At 39.4% G+C, this 24,763-nt stretch overlaps 3 protein-coding genes across 5 annotated transcripts; all 3 read left to right on the top strand.

The window, feature by feature from the left end:
• On the top strand, positions 1-4,506 carry LOC146583091 (uncharacterized). Of its 2 annotated transcripts, none has more exons than XM_085267123.1 (5): positions 1-117; positions 213-283; positions 375-495; positions 693-841; positions 3,219-4,506. In XM_085267123.1, the coding sequence occupies exons 1-5, from the start codon at positions 104-106 to the stop codon at positions 3,293-3,295; spliced, it is 432 nt and encodes a 143-aa protein (XP_085123249.1). In that variant the 5' UTR covers positions 1-103; the 3' UTR covers positions 3,296-4,506. The 2 variants fall into 2 exon arrangements, with proteins under 2 accessions (XP_085123249.1, XP_085123244.1); XM_085267118.1 differs by lacking the exon at positions 3,219-4,506 and adding an exon at positions 1,647-2,408.
• A 5,485-nt stretch (positions 4,507-9,991) lies between these two features.
• Positions 9,992-17,072, top strand: LOC146583090 (uncharacterized). 2 transcript variants are annotated; one of them, XM_085267082.1, is made up of 11 exons: positions 9,992-10,079; positions 10,352-10,466; positions 10,556-10,620; positions 10,700-10,820; positions 11,656-11,804; positions 12,559-12,701; positions 12,786-12,948; positions 13,629-13,722; positions 13,831-13,909; positions 14,675-14,748; positions 14,840-17,072. In XM_085267082.1, the coding sequence occupies exons 2-11, from the start codon at positions 10,453-10,455 to the stop codon at positions 15,840-15,842; spliced, it is 1,905 nt and encodes a 634-aa protein (XP_085123208.1). In that variant the 5' UTR covers positions 9,992-10,079; positions 10,352-10,452; the 3' UTR covers positions 15,843-17,072. The 2 variants fall into 2 exon arrangements, with proteins under 2 accessions (XP_085123208.1, XP_085123218.1); XM_085267092.1 differs by lacking the exons at positions 9,992-10,079; positions 10,700-10,820 and having other exon boundaries at positions 10,392-10,466.
• Positions 17,073-17,580: 508 nt separating this feature from the next.
• On the top strand, positions 17,581-24,763 carry irf1a (interferon regulatory factor 1a). The gene is made up of 8 exons (XM_085267106.1): positions 17,581-17,766; positions 17,879-17,981; positions 18,165-18,264; positions 22,287-22,466; positions 22,551-22,724; positions 22,816-22,868; positions 23,105-23,195; positions 23,811-24,763. The coding sequence occupies exons 2-8, from the start codon at positions 17,892-17,894 to the stop codon at positions 23,927-23,929; spliced, it is 807 nt and encodes a 268-aa protein (XP_085123232.1). The 5' UTR covers positions 17,581-17,766; positions 17,879-17,891; the 3' UTR covers positions 23,930-24,763.

Raw genomic sequence — 24,763 nt, 5'->3', positions numbered from 1 at the left:
GAACGACCCATCACTAGGGCGTAAGCAGCGTTCGCATTCCCAGGATATAGACCGTAGCTGAGTGTTTTCCATAGCAGAAAAAAATGCACTCAGTTGTTTCATAATGGATTCAAATAAGTAAACTGATTAACTTGGAGTTGTCTTTCTTACTGAATCCGCCATGTTTGTTGAAAGAAAAGATCTCCTTTTGCGTTTCCCCTTTTCTTTTCCAGACGAGTCTGCACCAGGATCTCTGTTATCTTGCTTCTTTTAGCACACATCGCGACTGCAGCAGTTCTCTCTAGTATGTACATTACAGTGAACAAATGCTGTAATGGATTATTCTATGTGTGAATTCTTAATGAGCCACAATTTATAATTTATGTTTCGTGCAGGAAATATTCAGACAACTAACTCCAGTCTTGACTGTACCAACGACTTTGACGAGCTGATGTTGTGTCAGCTGGAGCTACAAAACTGCACTGCGTACAGTTTGACTCTCCAGAGTGTAGACGGGTATGACTGAGATGGTTTTTTTGGGGGGTTTTTTAGTCTTATTATAACACTGGCTTTTGTAAGCTAGAGGAAATAAAAATGTGGGATGGAGGCATTGGGTGAAAATGCTGTACATAAAAATGTAAGATTATCTTAATCAGCATAAGATGTCATAAATATCATTTGTTTTAAACATTTTGTATTATTATTTCCCACAGTAAGAAGAATTGCTTTTTACAACAGTGTGGCACTGGACAATGTTGTTGCTCCTTTCGACTGATACTCGTGCCTGGAGAAACTCACACAGCAACTATCTGGAAAGATGGCAACGTCATGGAGTCAAAAGTTTTCAGTGTCACAGAGAGCAGTATGTTGACTTCTTTTAATTCAATTCAATTCAATTTTATTTATATAGCGCCAAATCACAACAAAAGTCGCCTCAAGGCGCTTCATAGATACAGAGAAAAACCCAACAATCATATGACCCCCTATGAGCAAGTACTTTGGCGACAGTGGGAAGGAAAAACTCCCTTTTAACAGGAAGAAACCTCCGGCAGAACCAGGCTCAGGGAGGGGCGGCCATCTGCTGCGACCGGTTGGGGTGAGAGAAGGAAGACAGGATAAAAGACATGCTGTGGAAGAGAAACGGAGGTTAATAACGGATATGATTCAATGCAGAGAGGTCTATTAACACATAGTGAGTGAGAAAGGTGACTGGAAAGGAAAAACTCAATGCATCATGGGAATCCCCCGGCAGCCTACGTCTATTGCAGCATAACTAAGGGAGGATTCAGGGTCACCTGGTCCAGCCCTAACTATATGCTTTAGCAAAAAGGAACGTTTTAAGCCTAATCTTAAAAGTAGAGATAGTGTCTGTCTCCCGAATCCAAACTGGAAGCTGGTTCCACAGAAGAGGGGCCTGAAAACTGAAGGCTCTCCCTCCCATTCTACTTTTAAATACTCTAGGAACAACAAGTAGGCCTGCAGAGCGAGAGCGAAGTGCTCTAATAGGGTGATATGGTGCTACAAGGTCATTAAGATAAGATCAGGCCTGATTATTTAAGACCTTGTATGTGAGGACCTTTTAAATTACAGCCCATAACTCTGCATCTGCCAGAAAGACCGGGCGAACAAACATTCACTTTAATGCTCTTGTTTCTGTTTCTGTACAGTAAAACCAAAAACTCCAACAATCAAATCAGTCAATAAATCTGAAGGGAATACTGAAGTCATGTGGACGTCAAACATGGAGGGATTTATAAACAATGAAATGACTGCTGTGGTGACTGTAAATAGTCACTGTACTTGTTCTCCAATCTATTATAAAATTCTTGACAAATATCTGTTGTAAATTTCCTCTTCTTAATATTCTTAATATATAATGATCTATTTACCTTAATGTATTTCCATGTCCATGTAGGCCTTAAAGGCAACAATAATGTCTGACTAAATTCTTTGTCATATACTTTAAATGCTCCAGCTCTATCATCCCCAACCCACCCAAAACTATTTTTAAAATCCTTTCCCCTCTCCCAACAATTTCCTAACACTTTCTTAACAGATTGATTTTTTTATGACCTTTCAAATGTATCCAATAGTTAACCATTAACTGTTGCACAACACAACTGATGTTCCCAACCCTATTAAGAAGGCAAGAAATTCCACAAATGAACCCTAAAGCCACACCTGTAGAGTGAAAATCATTTCAGGTGACTACATCATGAAGCTCGTTGAGAGAAGGCCAAGGGTTTGCAGCACTGCCAACAGAGTAAAAGGTGGCTACATTGAGGAATCTAAAATATAAAACATATTTAAAGTTTTTTTTTCTTTGCTGCATAATTCCATATATCTTTTTTCATATCTCTGATGTCTTCAGTATGTATCTACAATGTAGAAAAAAAATAAAAATAAATACATGAAAAGGTATGTCCCAACTTCTGACTGGTAGTGTGTATTCTTTATATATATTTCAGCACCGGACAAATCACAAACCAAAACTGAACTTCTTTCAATTCCCCTCCTAAATTTGTGGGACCTTTTTTCATATTTTTCAGTCTACACTTTAAAAACATTAATGGAACACATTCACAGTGTAACAACAGATAATATAATTATGAAAAAAGGAGAAAATAACTAAAACTTTTTTTCATTTTTTTACAGGCGCAACCACAGCCTAGCATGATTATGCCACATTGCAACACTTTCTTTCTCAACATTTTCCACCTATTTAAATTTTGAGTGGAAGCTTACAACACATCTTCTGGTCACTTTTTATGCTGTATATGTTACAAGATACAGCAAGATATCACACCCTTATTATTTTATACATAAAGTATGCCAATAAAAAATACTTATTTGATATAAGGGTTTTGGAGACAACAAAATTTTAGCAGCAAGGCTGAGATGGTTTATGCATGTGTAGGGGAGTGATAGTGAAAGGAGGGATATATTGGACAAAGAATGTAATATGGAGACGAAAAGTGTGGATGATGTGAAGAAGACTCACTAGTATGAGAGGAGTATTCATGCAACAGCAGGAGATGGAGGCAGATGAGCCATTCAGGAGGCAGCCAAAAGAAGAATATTAAATGTCAACGATGGGTTTCTTGTTGATGTGAAAAATTTACATCATAGTTCACCATTATCGCTCAAAGCCTCTTAAGCCCAGTCTAGTTCTCCAGGTTGAGTTATCCACACCCATAATACAATCCAACCATCCTTTTCTCTGCAATGTCTACTGACAGGTTTGATGACCCCTGCGGGGAAAGGCTCATCAGTGCCATCTGAGAACTCCTGGGCTCTCTGTTCCCCGATTATATAGCTGTGGTTGGCACATCATTCTGCCTCTCATGCACCTGCCTACCTGCCACCTCGCCATGCTTCAACGTACTTTCTTTATGTTGTTTAAGCACTTGTGATATCCATACTCACCTAATACTAAAGGAATATCAACGTGTGTCACACTCACTCATTCGATGAATCACTGCTTCATGTTTAATGTGAAAGAATCACCTTAAAAAATTTTGCACAGAGGAGCAAAGCAAACACAGACTTGTAGCTTATGATTACTAAATTTCATCTTTCATCAACTGTCAAATTTACAGAATAACTGTTGTTGTTTCTTGTCTTGTCATGTTTCATGCAGAGCTGTTATGACAGAGGCATCTTTGAAAATTAAGCTGTTTGTGTAGTGTAAAATTACACAAGCTAAGCTAAAATCATAGAAAAAGCATCTGATTTTATTTGAAATAAACAAACCACTTCCTAAAATGTAAATGTTTAGGACAAATACAGTAAGATTGTGCTAATACTTTTTCATAAACATATTGCTTAATCCAGTGTACAGAATCATTACAGAAAATGGAAGATGCTCCTCTGTCAAAGTGGTGCCTGCTAACACTTTGTAATCTAAGATAAATGCAAAATCACAGTTTGCAGGGTTGCTGTCAGGGTCCTACCCGGTGTTTTGATTTTGTATTATTATCTTTTATTAGTCTGTGGTTTCTTCTTGATTCGTGTTTACTAGTGTTTTGGTTTCTGTTTTGTATTTCTAGTTCGTAGGTTTTGGATTCCTTTGCTCCTCATGCCACTCTGGTCCCTGTACTCTGGCTCTCTCTGTTTCGTGTCTCTGAGTCTGTCTGTAAGTTCAGTCTGTCTATTTCCTGTTTTATTTTGAAGGTCCATGTCTGGTGTCACTGTATTCAGTTTTCCGCCATCCCTGTTTCGTCATGTTAATTAGGTTCAGCCGTGTCTCCCTCCTGTTTGCTATTCCTTGTTTCCCTCCGTGTATTTAAAAGTGTGTGTTTGCCTTTGCTCGTTGTCGGTCCGTCTGCGTTTCTCTGCTCATCATCCCGTGTTCCTCCCTGCATGTTATGATTTCAGGTTTGTTCACTAGTTTTCCCAGTTCAGCTTAGTTCTGTCCTCGCCATCCTAGCTTTTGCTTGTTTTCACCTCCTGATAATAAAGCTCACTCGCATCAAAGACAGTGCCTGCATCTTGGATCCTTCTCTTAACCCCATAGCTGCTTAATGAACAGTTCAAAGACATACAGTTTTAAATTTAAAATAATTGATTGTTTTATATATATATATATATATATATATATATATATATATATATATATAAATATATATATATATATATATATATAGCAGTGATCAGTGAGATGCTTGGCTACAAGTTGAACAGCGACAAGGGGCAGTACCCTCCATGGAGAAGGAGGCTAGAGGGCAAGATCAAAGTAGCACGGAGGGAGGTTAGCCAACTAACGGAGTTGCAGCAAGGTGCGACAAATAAGGTGCCTAAGAAATACAGCAAGCTGTCCATACCTGAGGCCTTGGAAACTGCCAAGCAAAGACTCACAGCCTTGGCCAGCCGCTTGAGGAGGTACACCAGAGAGATAGAAGGCAGGAGAATAAACCAGCTGTTCTCCACAGAACCAGCAAAGGTGTACTCTCAGTGGCAAGGGAACAATAAGAGAACAGCACCACCAAGGCTGGAGACGGAGCAATACTGGAAGAGCATATGGGAGACGGACACAACCCATAACGGCAATGCTCAGTGGCTAGAGGATCTGAGGGCAGACCACAGCGACCTCCCTGAACAGGGTCCAGTAACCATCACAGTGGCAGATATCCAAGAAAGGGTCTCCAGTATGAAGAGTTGGACAGCACCAGGGCCCGACATGGTTCACGCCTACTGGCTGAAGAAGCTGACTGCACTCCACGAGCGTCTGGCAGCACAAATGAACCAGCTGCTAGTTAACGAGAGACACCCTGAATGGCTAACTGAAGGCCGGACGGTCCTGATCCCCAAGGACCCCAAGAAGGGACCGGTCCCCTCCAACTACCGACCAATAACCTGCCTCAGTACTACATGGAAGCTCCTGTCAGGCATCATATCGGCTAAGATGAACAGGCACATGGGTCAATACATGAGCGGGACACAGAAAGGAATTGGCAAGAATACCAGAGGCGCAAAACACCAGCTACTGGTAGACAGAACAATCAGCCGAGACTGCAAGACCAGACTGACCAACCTGTGCACTGCCTGGATTGATTACAAGAAGGCCTATGACTCAATGCCCCACAGCTGGATACTGGAATGCCTAGAATTGTACAAGATCAATGGGACCCTAAGAGCCTTCATCAGGAACTCAATGGGGATGTGGCGTACAACACTAGAGGCCAACTCCAAGCCCATAGCACAAGTCACCATCAAGTGCGGGATCTACCAAGGAGATGCTCTGTCCCCACTGCTGTTCTGCATAGGCCTGAACCCCCTCAGTGAGATCATTAACAAGACTGGCTATGGATACCGACTACGGAACGGAGCAGTTGTCAGCCACCTCCTGTACATGGATGACATCAAGCTGTATGCCAAGAGTGAACGAGACATCGATTCACTGATCCACACTACCAGGCTATACAGCAATGACATTGGAATGTCGTTCGGACTGGAGAAGTGTAGTCGGATGGTAACAAAGAGAGGGAAGGTAGTCAGAACTGAGGGGATTGAACTACCAGAAGGCAACATTGCAGACATAGAGGACAGTTACAAGTACTTGGGGATCCCACAGGCGAATGGGAACCATGAAGAGGCCGCTAGAAAAGCTGCAACCACCAAGTATCTGCAGAGGGTCAGGCAAGTCCGGAGGAGTCAGCTGAATGGTAAGAACAAGATCCGGGCCATCAACACGTACGCCCTGCCCGTTATCAGGTACCCTGCTGGGGTAATAGGCTGGCCAAAGGAGGAGATAGAAGCCACTGACATAAAGACAAGAAAGCTCCTTACCATGCATGGAGGGTTTCACCCCAAATCCAGCACCCTGAGGCTGTACGCTAAGCGGAAGGAAGGGGGCCGGGGACTGGTGAGTGTCAGCACCACAGTCCAGGATGAGACAACGAACATCCAAGAATACATTGGGAAGATGGCCCCAACTGACCGAGTGCTCAGTGAATACCTCAGGCAGCAGAAACCCAAGAAAGAGGAGGGAGACGAGGAACCATCATGGAAGGACAGGCCCCTGCACGGTATGTACCACCGGCAGATAGAGGAGGTGGCTGATATCCAGAAATCCTACCAGTGGCTGGACAAAGCTGGACTGAAAGACAGCACAGAGGCACTAATCATGGCAGCACAAGAACAAGCTCTGAGCACAAGATCCATAGAGGCTGGGGTCTATCACACCAGGCAAGACCCCAAGTGCAGGCTGTGTAAAGATGCCCCTGAGACAATCCAGCACATAACAGCAGGGTGCAAGATGCTAGCAGGCAAGGCATACATGGAACGCCATAACCAAGTGGCCGGCATAGTGTACAGGAACATCTGTGCCGAGTATAACCTGGAAGTCCCGAGGTCAAAATGGGAGATGCCCCCAAGGGTGGTGGAGAATGACCAAGCTAAGATCCTGTGGGACTTCCAGATACAGACGGACAAAATGGTGGTGGCTAACCAACCGGACATAGTGGTGGTAGACAAACAGAAGAAGACGGCCGTAGTGATCGATGTAGCGGTTCCGAATGACAGCAATATCAGGAAGAAGGAACACGAGAAGCTGGAGAAATACCAAGGGCTCAGAGAAGAGCTCGAGAGGATGTGGAGGGTGAAGGTAACGGTGGTCCCCGTGGTAATCGGAGCACTAGGTGCGGTGACTCCCAAGCTAGGCGAGTGGCTCCAGCAGATCCCGGGAACAACATCGGAGATCTCTGTCTAGAAGAGCGCAGTCCTGGGAACAGCTAAGATACTGCGCAGGGCCCTCAAGCTCCCAGGCCTCTGGTAGAGGACCCGAGCTTGAAGGATAAACCGCCCGCAGGGGCGTGCTGGGTGTTTTTTTATATATATATATTTGCAATCACGCACAGTATACTTTTAGACTAGATCTTTACGGTCCTTTTTACTGACAGTTCAACACAACAGTTAATGTGTTATCCAAATTGCACCACACTACCAAAACACTTCTAGTTTAACTCAGGATCAACTCTTGGACAAGAACAGTACAAGACATATTTTTGGTCTTCAAACAAGGAAACGTCACTGAGAATACATTTAGTTAAAAAAAAGAAAGAAAGAAAGGTAGCACAGGTAGCATCATAACATGTCTATTAATATGTTTTTTGGTTGTTGTTTTCTTTTTTCAAATAAAGATCCCATCAAAGCAAAATGTCACATTTTATTTTATGACAGTTGTGAATATATTGATTAAAAGTGTGCAAAATGATGCAGTAGAGCAATACAACTGTAGAACTGCAGATATCTTTTGTATATACTGTACATCTGAAGTTGAAAAGTGTTCCCTTTTAAATGTGATCACAAATTCTTCTCAACATTGCATCTGGTCTAATATATGAATCAGAAAAATAAAACTAAAACTTTTTTCTGTCTGATCCATCTTGGCAAAGTTTAGCACCTACCATTACATCATCAAGTATTTTGTACTCTCGTCCACCAGTGTCTAAACTCCAGGTGGTCCTGATCTAATCCCTATCAACACTGGGATACCATTCCGCCAAGTCGCGCCATCAGAGTCTAACCACTAAATACCTTTATTTAAATTCTGTACATCATGTTCATTTCATTTTAATGATTTCTCCTTATATGTGTGTGTGTGTGTGTGTGTGTGTGTGTGTGTGTGTGTGTAGAGAGAGAGAGAGGCAGCCCATCCAATCCAACACACACATAATGTTATGTGTAATTGTCAATGGAAAATTGTATTTAGTAGTCAGTATAATCTTTTAGTGATATAAGTTTGCTTATGGTAGGATGCTGTTTGTAGTTATTTGTATTAGGAAATGTTTAACCATGTATACTTAGAGGCATATAATCAATTGTGTAGTGACAAGATGTGTGATCTCTAGCAGGCTGCAGGCTTGGTTCACCCCCCACATCCTGGGAGCGTGGGAGAGGTCGCACCTTGTTTTATTGTTTTAACGTAGCTATGTCTGTTTTAGTCTAAGTGCTTTAACTGCTGGACTTCCTCACCGTGCCATCTAGGGTGGGGGAGACTACCCTCTTTATGACCAAGGATGTACCTTTTGTGTTTGTATGTTATATGACCCTTTTGATCAGCAGTGACACACACACACACACACACACCACACACACACCATACACACACACATACGCTCAAGAGTATAAATAAAGACCAGGGCAGTTCTCTCACTGGAGTCTCTTAGTGTGGAGACTGCCCTTGCTAGCAAGAACTTCTGTGTGTTTCTCTTCTCTGAGTCTTTACTGAAGAAGTGTTTTAGAACATTTTCCCTAACAGTAATGATGACAAATAACTAAGGCAAAAAATATTCAACACAGGAAGAATGAGAGGTGCAAGCAAAAAAAGCATGGGATTTCATGACACCAGCTGAAATCTATCAGTAATTAGAAAGCAATGCTCCCACTTAATACAAATTAAGTTTAGCTGGTTCAGTCCAAACATATAGTCTGTGAAAAGCTTTCTCATTAAACATGGTGAGCGCTCTCACAACCTTCGCAACCCTATTATTGCAAAACAAATGTACATAGCATACAAACAATGGTTACAGAAGAATTTCTAAACTACTGAAGGTTCCAGTAAACATTGTTGGGGCCATAATTCGGAAGTGGCGAGGACATCATTTCACCATAAACCAGCCATGGCCAAGTGGTCCCTGCAAGATTTCAGAGATCGAGTGAAATAAATTATCAAAAGATTTGTCAAAAAGCCAAAAGTCACTGGTGGAGAGCTACAGAAAGACCTGGAAGCAGGAAGTACAATGGTTTCAAAGAAAACTATAAGTAATGCACTCAACTGCCATGGCCTGTGTGCACATTCACCACACAAGACTATTGCTAAAGAAAAAGCATGTTGAAGCTTTTTCAAATTTTAAGGAACAAGATTTAGAGAAAAAAAACGGCTGTGAAATACACTCGTGTATAATCTGGCCAGATGAGACGAAAATTTTACTTTTTGGATCCCCTACTACAAACATTGTTTGGAGGTCAAAAGGTACTGCATATCATGGTGTGAGGCTCTTTTTCAGAGCGTCACTGGCATTCTTCATATGACTGAAAGAAGGCTAAATAGAAAAATGTATGGAGACATTCTAGATAAAAATCTGCTGCCATGGACCAGGATGATGAAGATGAAATAAGGGGGGTCCTTTCAGCAAATACATTGATCCCAAATACACAGCCGAGGAAACTCTCAATGGGTTTCTGAAAAAGAAAATAAATCTGCTAGAATAGCCCAGCCAATCACCTGACCTGAATCCATCTTAAAATCAGTGGAAAGAAGCGAAGCTCAAAGTTCATCAAAGAGGCCCACAGAACTTCAGAATTTGAAGAGTGTTTGTGTGGAACAACGGGCCACACAAGACACCTCAAAGCTGTCATTACCAACAAAGTTGGTAATATTTTTGTTGAAGTATTAAATAGATTTCATTAAGCGTATTCAATACGGCTGTGTCAGATAATTCATTCCTCTGTGGGGCATAGGCCAACATGCTATTAGTCACTTTCACCTTTCACAATAAATGCTCTCAATGTGCCAACAGCTGAGAAAAGACACGAGACATGAGTAGAAACCACACAACACAGTACAGAGGGACATGTTAACGGGTGCCTGTGATGTGGTAGGAAAAATATCGATGCTTGCTTTAAATCTTCATATGTACATGTTTTATTTGTTATTTTTATTTTTTGTCGGGGGTGTTTGTTTTAATTTCAACCCAATTTCTCACTCTACACAAACACTGGGATTTCAGTAGCTGTTTTAAGTCGACTCGCCGCACCCCGGCTACTGTTGTGGGCTTTATGCGCACGGTTCTGTCTTTCTAAAGAAATGTGAGTAGGACTGACTTCCCCTAATGTGGCGCAATATATCCTTCTATCGCTCCCATAACAGGAAGACTGTGAGACTCGGGCGTAAGCAGCGTTCGCGTACCCAGGATATAGACCGTAGCTGTGTATTTTCCATAGCAGAAAAATGCACTAACTCATCTTACAATGGATTCAAATAGGTAAACTGAATAACTTGGAGTTGTCTTTCTTACTGAATCCGTCATGTTTGTTGAAAGAAAATATCTCTCTTTCCCTTTTTCTTTTCCAGACGAGTCTGCAACAGGATCTCTGTTATCTTCCTTCTTTTAGGGCACATCGTGACTGTTCCCTTTGGTATGTAGCTCACAGTAAACGAATTAATTGTTGTGTGAAATCCTAAGGAGCCACAATTTATAATTTATGTTTCGTGCAGGAAATATTCAGACAACTAACTCCAGTCTTGACTGTACCAACGACTTTGACGAGCTGATGTTGTGTCAGCTGGAGCTACAAAACTGCACTGAGTACAGTTTGACTCTCCAGAGTGTAGACGGGTATGACTGAGATGGTTTTGTTTGGTTTTAGTCTAATTTTAATATTAACCTGATGACATTTAAACCAGCTGCGTCACTTTGAGTGGATCCTGCTTTTGTTAATAGCTCTGAACTGTCGACTTAGTGTGCGGAGCAGGGACTGTAACAGCGGGTTCTTTCGGCGGGTTTGTACTTGCTTTGACTTGACTCATTAAGTGGATGCATATTTGGACTGATATGCGGGAGTATTGTTGCTGGTTGTTTGTTGTGTCCCTGCTTGTTTTAGGGGTGCGACTGATCCTCACAGAAATGATCCTAACAAACTGAAAGTGAAGCATGTTATAATGCTGAACTAAAGTAAATAAAATGATAAATATTAACATTCACGTGAAGAACATATATATTGTACTTCTTGTTAGTGGATTTTTGTATTTGTACACTTCCTTTGGCCGCTCCCTTATTGACATGGGGTCTCCGCAGCAATGTTATTGGAGCTTTGGTTTTGTTTTGTTTTTCTCGAGATTCGTAAGGGGTTGTCTCCTCCCAGAATAAAACACCACAATTTTTTTGTTTATTAGGCGAAGGTGTAAACCACCACACTATGGAGCCTAACTCTTCCATTTCAACTCCTCTTTTATCTAGTGATCATCTTGGGATTTCAGGGGGAATGCTTTCATTTTCCAGCCGTGATTTTGTGAGACTCAAACACTGGCTTTTGTAAGCTAGAGGAAATAAAAATGTGGGATGGAGGCATTGGGTGAAAATGCTGTACATAAAAACGTAATATTAGCTTAATCAGCATAAGATGTCATAAATATAATTTGTTTTAAACATTTTGTATTATTATTTCCCACAGTAAGAAGAATTGCTTTTTACAACAGTGTGGCACTGGACAATGTTGTTGCTCCTTTCGACTGATACTCGTGCTTGGAGAAACTCACACAGCAACTATCTGGAAAGATGGCAACGTCATGGAGTCAAAAGTTTTCAGTGTCACAGAGAGCAGTATGTTGACTTCTTTTAATTCAATTCAATTCAATTTTATTTATATAGCGCCAAATCACAACAAAAGTCGCCTCAAGGCGCTTCATAGATACAGAGAAAAACCCAACAATCATATGACCCCCTATGAGCAAGCACTTTGGCGACAGTGGGAAGGAAAAACTCCCTTTTAACAGGAAGAAACCTCCGGCAGAACCAGGCTCAGGGAGGGTCGGCCATCTGCTGCGACCGGTTGGGGTGAGAGAAGGAAGACAGGATAAAAGACATGCTGTGGAAGAGAAACAAAGGTTAATAACAGATATGATTCAATGCAGAGAGGTCTATTAACACATAGTGAGTGAGAAAGGTGACTGGAAAGGAAAAACTCAATGCATCATGGGAATCCCCCGGCAGCCTACGTCTATTGCAGCATAACTAAGGGAGGATTCAGGGTCACCTGGTCCAGCCCTAACTATATGCTTTAGCAAAAAGGAACGTTTTAAGCCTAATCTTAAAAGTAGGGGCCTGAAAACTGAAGGCTCTCCCTCCCATTCTACTTTTAAATACTCTAGGAACAACAAGTAGGCCTGCAGAGCAAGAGCGAAGTGCTCTAATAGGGTGATATGGTGCTACAAGGTCATTAAGATAAGATGGGGCCTGATTATTTAAGACCTTGTATGTGAGGACCTTTTAAATTACAGCCCATAACTCTGCATCTGCCAGAAAGACCGGGCGAACAAACATTCACTTTAATGCTCTTGTTTCTGTTTCTGTACAGTAAAACCAAAAACTCCAACAATCAAATCAGTCAATAAATCTGAAGGGAATTTTGAAGTCATGTGGACGTCAAACATGGAGGGATTTATAAACAATGAAATGACTGCTGTGGTGACTTACTATAAAAAAGGAGAAACAGAAAAGGTAGGAACAATGCCACAGTAACTATTTGTTCTGGAGATGTAAACATGGACAACTGTCAAACTCATTTTTGTTCCTCCATACTAGACATCTGGACCTTTCAAACCAGCCACAGTTGATGGACTAAATTACTATATAATAAAAGGTCAAGACCTGGATCCCAGTTCAGCATATGTGGTCAGCGTGAAAAGCTTCATAAGTCTGAGTGGCAAGTTCAGTGACAGTAGCGAAGAGTGGGAATTTCAAACTGGTAAGTATTGTCTTTATTCAGTTTTAAATTCTGTATTTCTTAACTGTGTTAAGAGGCCCAAATTATATTTCTATTACACATTCAGCTGAAAAATAATGAGTTTTAATATTAACTCTCAAACTAACTTTCATGGAAGCCGCTGTCTCCAGAGAAAAGTGGAGATGAGCTCCTCAGATTGTAACATTAAAGCTGAACTACAATGTCCTGTATTCAAACATAAAAGATCCTTGAATATCTCAAAAGCAAAGCGATGCATACTTTGCTGTGAAGGTTCAGTTTGTTCATTTGAATTTTTCTCCAAAACAACCGAATTACTATGATGTCATGTCCTTCTATTTACGTTCCAGAGAGTGCACTCACATTTGTTATTTGCATTAGTGTTAATATGTACTTTCTCCAAACACTTTGAATAATGTGGTTATTGCGTTAAACTTCCTGACTTACTGTATGTCACAATACAAATTGAACCTGTTCTTCATTATCATTTTCATCCTCTCCCCTGTTTTCATTTTTGCTTGAATTGTTGGTCACAAAGGTTTTGTTTATGCTTTTGGAAATGACAAAGAATACAAAAGCTGATTCATACTTTTGTCTGTATACAGTAGTGTTTGCTCATAGTTGTGTATTTTCTGTACAAATAGAAAAAGCATTCAACTTTTTTCAAACGCCTACCTTCACAGCTCGCTCCCCACACTACCTGCTCGTGGTTATCATCATCTGCCTCAGTATTGCTGCCGTCATCTTAAGCGCTGTTATGTGTGGCTGTTATTTCAAGTAGGTTGTGCATATAAAAAGTTAGTTTTTTCTGCCAGTGCACATTTCTCCTAAATACTAGAGCTTTTTTATTTTTTGTTGATTTATTTTTTTAACATTTCCTTTTAGGTTTAAAATAAACTGGTGGGATGTAGTTACCAAACCTCCAAATCCAAGCTTTCTTAATATCTATCCAAACAAGGAACAGGTGAGACATATTTCACACTAGTTAAAAGCTTCTGACTTGATAGTAATAATTGTGGGAAATTTTTATTAATTTTTTTTCATTACTTCTTCATTAGTAGCAATTCATTGGATTTATGTTCTGTCCTTAACCTCCTAAGACCTGAAGTCTTCCACGGCATGCATTTTTAATTTCTCTTTGATATTTGGGCATATTGGGACTCAATGAATGTAAAAACAAAGAATTACCAGATTTTGTTTTTTTTACCTTAAATCTGTTTTTAGGAAAAATAAGAGCCACATATGAAGATATTCATTTAAAATTTTGATAGAACAGTAGCAGCATAATGTCCTTGTAAGTGGATATCAGGCCCTTGTAGAGCAAAATTGAGTATTTTGGTCTAAATAACCCAAAATGTGATGTCCACATATGTGGACGCCAGGTCCTAGGAGGTTAAATAGCAGTTTGGTTGGGACTGTTATACTCAGAAGAACAGTGTTATTTCCATCTGCAGTCATTTATATTCTTAGTATGGCTCTCTTCGCTGACTTCCTCACCCTTCCGTGTGTTTCATGAGCACAGATCAAACATGAATACATGGGCTGGAGGAGGTTTGCACCAATGGTAGGCAGGCTAAAACAACTTAATTAGTTCACTGAGTATAACATTTACTGACGGCGCCCTGCACCTTATATCGGATAGTACTTCTCACACAATCTGACAGGATTACAGCTGAGCTTGAATTTATGACCTGCGTCATGTTTAAGACTGCTAATCCCTTTTGTTTAGGTCTTAAAACCTGAGCCATCCATTACCTCCACTATCTGCATTGAGCCCCTTATACCAGATGACAGTAAACTGGGGTCAGTATTGGCTCTATTGATGCATCAGCATTACAAGATATTTTCTTGAGGATTTTTATCTGGCAGTTTCAGTAATTGTTTCTCTACTCAGGTCGAAGATGTCACTGACAGACACAAGCAGTGGAAGCCTTCAGCAAACCAGTGGGATCAGCACAGGCTCCTCCGATCTCAGTTATGCGAATGCCGAACCCCCTGAGACTATGAACGAAGAACCTCCTATCACTAAAGCTGTTCATGATGTGCTTTCTAAACTTTTCCTGAATATTAGCCCCATATCACCAGTGACCACCAGTCCCCTTACACAATTAATGAATATGCAAAAAAGCGATTTATGCTCAGCTCCCTACAGTCCGTGTAGTGTCCAAGCTAATGACACCAGTTCAGGATCATCTGTATTTGAAAATAAAACCTATTCCCTCCTAATCCCCGTCTCTGAACATCAGGCCATGACGGGCGACTTGGAGGCACAGGAGAAGGCTGAAATGCTTTGTGTCCCTGATTACCATCCCAGTAAGAGCGACATGGGAATTTGTCCTCATCAGCTGCTACCATCTTGTCAAGTTCCTGCTCAGCAGGATTCTGGTTCATTTCTAAGGCAACCAAACATGCCATATCAATCCTACAAAGCAGATTCTGGGACATTTTCATATGAAGAAGACACCAGCTTGTCCTCTGTCTCTAGTGGGACTAATGCATCTGATCCTTGTGAATTTTCATCCAGAGCTGAGGCAGAGTTTGAGAGCTCTGATGAGGTCATCAGTGGTAAACCAAAGCTAGGTGAAGAGGTCACAATTTGTGATGAAAATCCCTGTTATGGTTGTGTGCCTAAAGGGTCAAACAGCTTTCTTGCAATGGATGATGACTACCAGGCACTTCCAAGTCTGGAGAAACAACCTGATATTTTGCTTTTAGAGCAAGGAAATGGTGAGTACGAAAAATTATTCAAAAAGACTCCTCAAAGCATCTTAAGTGAAGTCTTTCCAGGTTTTATCCACAATGTCCAGGGCGGGCAGCTCCAAATACCTTTTCCCCCCTTAATGTCTGTTGACCACTCTGTGCCAATAATTACAGATGCTGGCTATCAAGCTGTGTAGCACTGTGACTGTGACCTATGGTTCATTCTTGAACTTGGATACGGTTTTAAAATTGTAACTCAAGAGCCAATTAGTGTCTGTTTTTTGCACTGCATGGGATCTTTACACTGCAAGTCCTGCTTTTACATATAAATGTATACATTTTCAATATAGAGCATCCACAGGTATTCATTCTGAAAACATTTCAACTGTAAATACTTTCTTTCTGAAGTTTTTGATTGAAAATTGTGAAGTGTCCATGAAACTTCCACATAAAATGACTGATATCAGATATCAACCAGTATGCGCCTGTAGCCTTAATATTTTCAGTATTTGTTTTCTACAAAGGGATAGGCAAAACAGCTCCCATCACATCATTTATCTACATTCCACATCTGATATTGAACAAAGTGAATTTTCTTTCTTCTTTTTGTTCAGTTTGGTTTGTGTTGCCGTTTGTTTTTAAATGTCATTCTGCATTTCTTTTTGAAGACAGATTCCTTAAATGCATAAAGGCTGAGATGACTAAGCTGTATCAAATCTGTCTAAAATGTCAACTCAGTAATCCCCTTGAGCCATTTTAGAGTTTTCATTTAAATCTCAGTTTAAAAGAATAGAAAAGAGAGACAATTTGCCCATTAAGTCTAAACCTTTTAAGTAGGAATTACATTGGAAATGGCTGCACTCTCTGACTAAAACAAGCCGCAACACTTATCTGCCCTTCAGGGCTGCTGTTCAGAGTTATGAAAATACTTCCTCATTGCTCTTCTTTGGAACTGTTGATCTGTTTCCACAGAAGCACACGTCATCGCCTTCAGCATGTTGTAGTTGTCAAAATAAAAACATAGTTACTTTTTAATATATGCAACTGAAAGAAACAACTTTATTCTGTATTTGGGTGATGTGAATCTTAATAATTTTCTGTTGTATAAAAAAGTTCAAATAAATGTGAATACTTCTGAGTTGTGTTTCCTTCAACGAGACAAACAGGTTTGAATGATCCACAACAAGCTTTGTCCGCTGTGTGCTTTGGTACACCAATGAAATTTGGTAATGCATTTTTGAGATGATATCTTATACATAATTGAATTGACCATAATGCAAAATACAATTCAAAAGTATATACCTTAAGTAGGATACATGTTATTTGCTTTTTGGATCCCCATGTAGTAAATATGTGTACTTAAACATGACAGTGGACTAATGTAAACTAGTGTTTATGTGCTACTTAAAATAAAGACATCAAGCATTTATGGTGAGTGAAAGTCACTATATTCTATACTACATAGTGCATATATGTGTGTGTGTGTGTGTGTGTTCTGTATCCTGTTGCTTCTGTGTGTATGTATATGTGTGTGGCTATGCTCAGTATTAGTGGTGGGCGCATAGGTTTAAAAGAAATGTTCACGCTTAACTGAACTGTACTGAACATGTACACTAAAAAGTCGAGGCCCTGTTGCAACATGTAAGGGAACGTCACCATTACTACACCATTGCTTGTGCTTCCACCTTGTGGTCTTAACATGAATAGATGCTATCTAGTAACTGTGCTGTGACTTAATAAAGCCAAAATAAAAAATATACTGACACTGACTTTCTGCAGCAGCTGACATATACAAAAATTCACATATCATGCAAACATAATATATATTTACCTTTTCCCCCATGTTTATACAAGTTATTTTAAATTAACTGTAAACAACTGGTTAATAAACCAGCTTTTCTGTCTATATTCAACTATTGGAAAAGGATTAAAACACCTGTACAAGCAGCTTTACAACTCTCCTCCCACCTATAACCGCACTATTCCAATTCAACTCCACTCGAAGCAAATAACATGCAGTATACAATATTTTCTGTAACAGGAAGAGCCTGTGTGGTAGACTATTGGAGGAGGAGCAGGATCGTGTTAACTGTGAGTCTTCTGATTGGAAGAACCAGCCAGGTAGGAAGGGTGTCCCAGCATAACCTCTGATTTAATCTGAGCTCCTAAGAAATTTTCTGTTATTGCTGAAACTCCTGCTTTTGTACTGACCACCTTTTCCACTCACCTGAAGCACAGACTGGAGCATGCAACAACAAGGCCGGCTCAGGCTGAGGCCGTGGCTGGAGGAACAGATTCAGTCTGGGAGGTATCCAGGAGTCAGCTGGCTGGACCAGGTAGATCACCTTCTTCTTACCACCATATCTACATACACCTACACACATATACAAATACAACTGGGGTTTGGAAAGTTTCCTATAGTTAAAATCACAGTAGGTAAACATAATAAGGCATTTATTCTTAAATAATCCTGGGAATAATACAACAAATCACAGTTTGTTTTCTTTTTCATTCAACAGTCAGCACGAATCTTCCAGATCCCATGGAAACATGCCGCTCGCCATGGTTGGAGTATTGAGCGAGATGCTACCCTTTTCCGGAGCTGGGCCATGCATACAGGTAAGAGCAAAACACTGACACTATGTGATTTGTTTCATCTGATTGTTTCTCGGCTCAATTCAGTCTGTTTTATCATCCATCTGTTGTACTGATCGCTCTTACTGATCAGAACAAAGTTCTTATGCTACATTTTTTTCACTGCACGCTCGTGTTTCAATACAGAGCAACAAGAACTACAAACAGAAACCACAGGAACATCCCACAAATAACTACCAAAATCAATCCCTGGGACAGAATCTCAGCGCTTTATTGATATTAGCGTTGAACTATAAAGATATTTATTTGTTTTTACAGTAAATAGTAATAAAAATTATTACAAGTCTGATCAGGGATCTGTTAGGGAGCTGATATGCTCCCCTAAAAATATACATCTAACAAAAAGATCAGGATAATTACTTTATTCGCAAAAACAAAAACAACAAAGTCATGGGAATGTTCAACACGGAATGTATTTTTTTAGGGTTACATACTTTAGAGAACAGATACAAAGTTTCTAAATGCTATTTAAATTGCATTGCAATCATTGTTTTAACGACCCTGATGAGATTTGCCTATAGACCGGTTTCTTCTGTTCTAGAAGTGTTTCCAGTGAAGAGCTCCACGGTTGTGTTGCTCAGTCTTTCTAGATCTACCACATTCCTGTTTACTTTCCAGCTAAGTGATGAGAGCTTGACGGCAACTTCAAATAAAACAAGCCTTATTCAATCAAACATAGACATGGTCTCTTTAAGGGTAAATAGTTGGCACTACAAGCTGTTGCAATGACGTTAGGGATGTCAGTTCAGTTCATGTAAGTCCCTTCTGACACTCTCCAGTTCCAAACTGAAGCATTCTAATACATGTTATCTTCCCAGATCATTTAACTGATATCTTCTCATGAGTAGTCTGATAACCTTCTTCTAGTAATTTAATACATAACACTGAGTAATTTTCCTCACTCCTTTTAGTGGATCACACAGTTTTCACAATTCACAGAATATAAAACATATATTTTTCATAGTCTTCTATCCCCACATTATTGTTTTGGTCAATGCACAGAGAAGCATAAGTGCATGTGCGCATGTGTTAAACATGTTTCCGTCTTGGGAAAGTTGCGATTTATGACTGCATCTGCATCATGGGAAAGCTCCAGTTCACTTGCTGTGAATGCTCAAAGCGATCGAATTGCTGTCAAAGTACAACATTAAGGCTTAAAAAAAACAAGCTCTAAAAAAGAGACAAAACATATTCATGAACTGTCTGTGTAAAAACACGGTGTGAAATAAATACTAAATTGATTTGAACACAAACCATAAAAAGCTACATGGAGTTAATGTCTTAAATAAAAAAAGGTCTTTGACATGAGACTTGTGGAAACCTTGATGAATGGGAGGTTTCAGTGGCCGCTGCATGTGCCCCTTTAATTCCTGTTAGCCCTTGTCTGCTGTAAGTGATCCATAGTGGATCTTAAAGCTCCGGTGATTTTATTACTTTAACAGTTCTTTTCAGAAGGCTGGCTGAGAGCCAAGTTAAACTGTTGTGCTAAATTTGAGAAAGGCGACCATAGACTGGATGAAGTCACCTGACAGCAGGGTTAATGATGAATGATGTTAACGATTCACCATTAAGCCTGGTCTGGCACCAGGTGATGGAGAATCTTGGTAACACTTCATGATAGGGCCCGCGATTAAGGGTTTAGTTCTTTTGTAATTAAATGGAATTTCGAATGCTTAAACATGGGTACACTAGAATAAAGAGGTAACAGATCAAGGTTTTACAAACAAAGAAACAATTTTACTGTGAGTACATTTAAGTACTGCATAAGTATCTTAATTATTTTGTAACTTGTTAATGATTTAGAGAGGAAAAAATGTATTTCCCCCCATCTTACACTTTTTGGGAGTGTCTTGCCTATCTTGCCTAACTTAAAGTTATTTTACAAAAAAGGAGATTTAAATGCTTGTAAGGGATAACAGTCCTTTTCGCATTTCTATTGGTAAAATAAAGAAGCATTTGAAAAACAGACCATCCATGCACATCAACACAATGAATATTAAATAAAGATGTAGCAAAAATAAGGATGTAAAAATCTTCTTTTTCTATGACTATCTTTAAGTATTTGTAGGTAAATATAATTAAAATGTAATCTTAAATAAAATACATTGAAATTCCAATCCAAACAGGGGACCTACACCCTTAGTGGCATGTTGTGGTACAAACATGTGTTAAATGTGTGTAATAACACAATTTCGGAAAGCAGAACTAGGGAACAAGTCAAACATTATGCATACACTGGTTCTGATTTGATTACTTGTTGTTTTTATTGACAGTTGGGCTAGTGTCATTACAAAGAGTTGAAACCAAAGGCTGTGATTTTCAAACTAATCAGTCAACCACTAACTAGTCTCTGAAGATTACCGTGTGGTCCTTTCCTTGGTACTACTTTAAGGCTTCAGGAATTTTGCAGTGCTTACGTTGATATGTGCTTTGTATTACTTCTTGTTCCCTTTATTCACTTTAATGAGAGGAAACCAAAAAGGGCATAGTGACATAGGTACACTGGTCAAACTACATCAGAATTTCCCTTTAAAAACCTTGTTTTGCTGGCCACAGCTGTGTTTTTCTTCCCCATTTTTACTATACAAAAAGTACTTTATTCAGCAATCACATAAATAGAGATTGTTACAGTACACATAAAGTCTATCTATGTACTGACAAGTGACTGAACAGGTTCAGGCAGAAGCAATGCTTATATATGCCTGGCTTACATTTGTTTCACTATAGCTAACCTACCCTAGAAAAGGAAAAGAAAACAACAAATACAAAATAATTCACTCATAACACTAAAAAATATCTTCGTAAATCGTTCTTTTGAAACCCAAAAATTAATTGCAGGATTAGTTCACATTTTTACCCCAACAAGATAAATATAATTTTTTATTATTTCTAGCTTTTTGTACAGTGAAAATATAAATACCTCTCAAATCTTAGACTAAAAAATAATTGTACACAGTCTGAGATGGACTTTGATTTTACGCAACTTTTTAAAGAACCAAATCGTGAAAGCCCATGCTGTGAGATTTTAGAAACAGTGGATTGGTGGGACCACAGTAACTTGGCTTGTTAATAATTAGTATCTAAAGGTACATTTAAAGGTTGATCCCCACAGTTCCACACAATAAAAAAAAATGTTTGAGCATAATGGAGCAATTGCCTATATCGGTTATTGCAGGGCCTTATAGTTTACATCCACTGTTTTATACAAAATTGGTAGCATTTTTTTTCTTTATTGCAGTCAGTGTGTTTCCACGTTCTTTTGTCTTCAATCAGAAACCAAGAAACTGCTACATGTACTACAATTTCTGTATCAGACTTGTAGTTCATTTTCCTTGTACTTGTTGATTTACAAAATTTAATAAATTGAGTTTCCTTAATTATAAGACACATCTGACTATATTTTAAGGACTTCACACATTCCAAATTGTGATATTACTGTTAAGTATGTTAATAGGTGCAGCCACACCTTTAACTCTATTTAACAGTATAAAGAGTTTGGCTGTAGCTGCCTTCCATTGTTTTCTGGACTATTTTTCAGCCTCTATAATTACGCACACCCGTGAGTATGATTATCTCTAGTAAATCACAAGGAAGGTGTGCCCTAAAGCGTATTCTGTTTTGTTGTCACTCTAACTGGGACCATGATTTTTAAAACAAATATTATGCTGTAACAAAGAAGCTGTGACACTTATAACTGAGGCCATCCATAGCCTAGTAAGGAGGATGTTTACTGAAGTCACTTGTGAAATGAGTAGGATCAGTTTCTCATTGACTTCTTTTCGATTTGGCTACTTGCAACCGGATGAGTTGCCCCCTGTTGGCCATTAGAAATATTGCAGGTTTAGAAGACGTGCTTTTGCTGTGTGCAGCTTTTAAATAAAGTCTGTATTTAAAACTATACACACCGCAGACTTCCCTAGCTACACACACCTGACCACAGTCTTTTTCTGACTTTATCATTAACCTTTCTGTATATGCTTCTTTAGGACGGTACCATCCAGGCAAAGATAAGCCAGATCCAAAGACATGGAAAGCAAATTTCCGCTGTGCCTTGAATTCTCTGCCTGACATCTGTGAGCTGCGAGAGCACAGCAAAAAGAGAGGCAGTAATGCCTACAGAGTCTACAGGATGCTGCCCAGCTCACAAACACAGAAACGCAGAAGAGGTAAGATACAGACTTAAAGTGTATTTCCCAACTTTACCTGCAAACACTGGCCTCATGTTTCAGTCCTACTCTCTCTCCTCTCAGGGCTGCGGTTATTCGACCGATCCAGAGAAAGACAGACCAGTTTAGGTGAATGCACATCTAATGACATGCACAACACACAGATTTGGCAACCCACAACAACAAGGCCCATTACAGACATACCACAGAAGGTGGAAGCTGTTGCAGAGAACACATTTACCAGCATTCAAAGACAGGGTGAGATGCTTTGTCTTTAAAGTGCTCTGTTGGTGTTTTGGATGTAAGAGACACTTTGAAAAGATTGATGATGGTTCTTGTTGGTATGCAGGGATGTGGGACGCCAAACCAGTGGACCAGGAACAGAGTGAGGCCGTCTTTAAGGTACTATATCTTAAATATGCTAACTAATCAAATGCAAACCAACAGTCTTGGTATTCTTGCAAAAACATGTGGGTTTTCCTCAGGAAACGAAAAATAATTGCTATGTAATTGAACTACATCATATTTGACTTAACCGAGATCAGTTTCCTGGGAATTTCTTTTTGCTGCAGTTTTGATTCTGTATGTGCTGCTCTGTATATCTGTTTGACTAACTTTCAGTGTTTTGTTTCCTGCAGCTGATGGATCACTTAAACAACACTGAGCTCTGGAACCAGACCGGGGAGCAGAGAGGATGGAGAACACACAATCTCTGGAACCACTGGCACTGTATGACGCTTATTTTATTTCTGCAAAGTATTATTAGTCAATAGTTAAATGAAATGGTTATGAAAAAACATAACCCTTCTACTTCACGGTACTAAACTGCAGTACAGCATTTTACTGTATGTGGATTTAATGTAAACATTTCCAATTATATTCAGTTTTATTCATATAGCGCCAAATCACAGCAACAGTTAAGGCGCTTTGTATTGTAAGGTAAACCCCCTAGAATAATACAGAGAAGACAGAGAAATGCACTGTGGAAGAGAGTCAGAGATTGATAATAACTAATGATTAAATTAAATTACATCCTGAAATGTTTTAATTTTACTCGGATAGAGTAAATGTAAACATGAACAGGAAGTGTGTTGTACTATATATTTTTGTATAAATATGGATTTTGGGGTGAGTAACACTGAGGGAAAGACTATGAGAATAACAAACAAACAAACACAGCTCTATTAGGTAGATGAACGTTAAGCCTGACAGATCAAATTCAATATATTATGTGTACATGTAACAATCTGTAAAAGTGGGATAAAATTAAATGTATTAAAGGTGTGACAACAGCCATGATTGTTGCCATGACTGTGTGTTTATGTGCTGTTTTATGCTTCTCAGGTCCTGGAGATGATAACTCATATCCTCTGCACTCAGAGAACTGCAGCGATCTATTTGGTCCAAACTACATCAAGGAACTTTCCGACTGGTCCACACATCAGCAACCACTGATGCCATAGCTGTGCACCCAAGAACTCCATCTACCTTCTCTTTGTGTTTACTTTGTGTGTTTTTTCTTTTAAGCTTTCTTGCTAACCTTCATCCGTTTCCCTCTTATTGTTTTTCTGATAAGCTAATTGCAGGAAATAGGAGAAATGCGAGAGGGCAGGGAACATTGCTCTGTCATCCTCTCTGCTGAGCATGCTGGGATGAAGATCCAGTTCCAAGCCAAGCTTTACCTCTGTCAACATTACTTATGTTTAGATTTAGTGCCTAACACTCACAGAAATGACCCCAAGCTCGCAGATCTCATTTCATCGCAGTGCAGGATCAGTTTCTGTTCGCCCGTTTCAGTGAGCTTGACTGGATGTTTAGCCAGTAAATGAAGAGCAAAGAATAAACAAAGAACAAAGAATAACAATTTGTAGGTTTGTGTTTGTGAGTGGAGTTCAAATCTCACTTTACCTGCATTCACAGAAAGCTGACCCAATCTACAATACGGTGTATTCTATATCCTTGTCCATTTGTAATATGTGTGCGACTTCTACATTTGTAAATTAATTTTACTACCTTTTGAAACAAAACTTTCCAACATGAAATACAAGTTTGTTTGTTTTTTGTATCTTTTTTAAGGCTATAGATTGTTCAGTGTGTTTTGTGTGTTTTAGTGAATAATACCCATGTTGTTTTTTGTGTATATTATTTGTTTATATATTACATTATATATATAAATAAACCTGCTTTTACAAAATACACAAATTACACAAGGGCATGAACTTGTCAGGATTCTTGACATCCTGTGTGTATATAAAAATGAATGCAAAAAATACTGAATTTTAGTGTGTGATTAAAAA

The sequence above is a fragment of the Mchenga conophoros genome, linkage group LG1 (genome assembly GCF_057382185.1).
Source record: "Mchenga conophoros isolate Kocher_MC1m ecotype Shallow Benthic linkage group LG1, M_conophoros_male_GT1.1, whole genome shotgun sequence".
Classification (NCBI taxonomy): Eukaryota; Metazoa; Chordata; class Actinopteri; order Cichliformes; family Cichlidae; genus Mchenga; species Mchenga conophoros.
The sequence above is the reverse complement of the archived record's forward strand: the minus strand, read 5'-3'. Positions and strand labels throughout refer to the sequence as shown.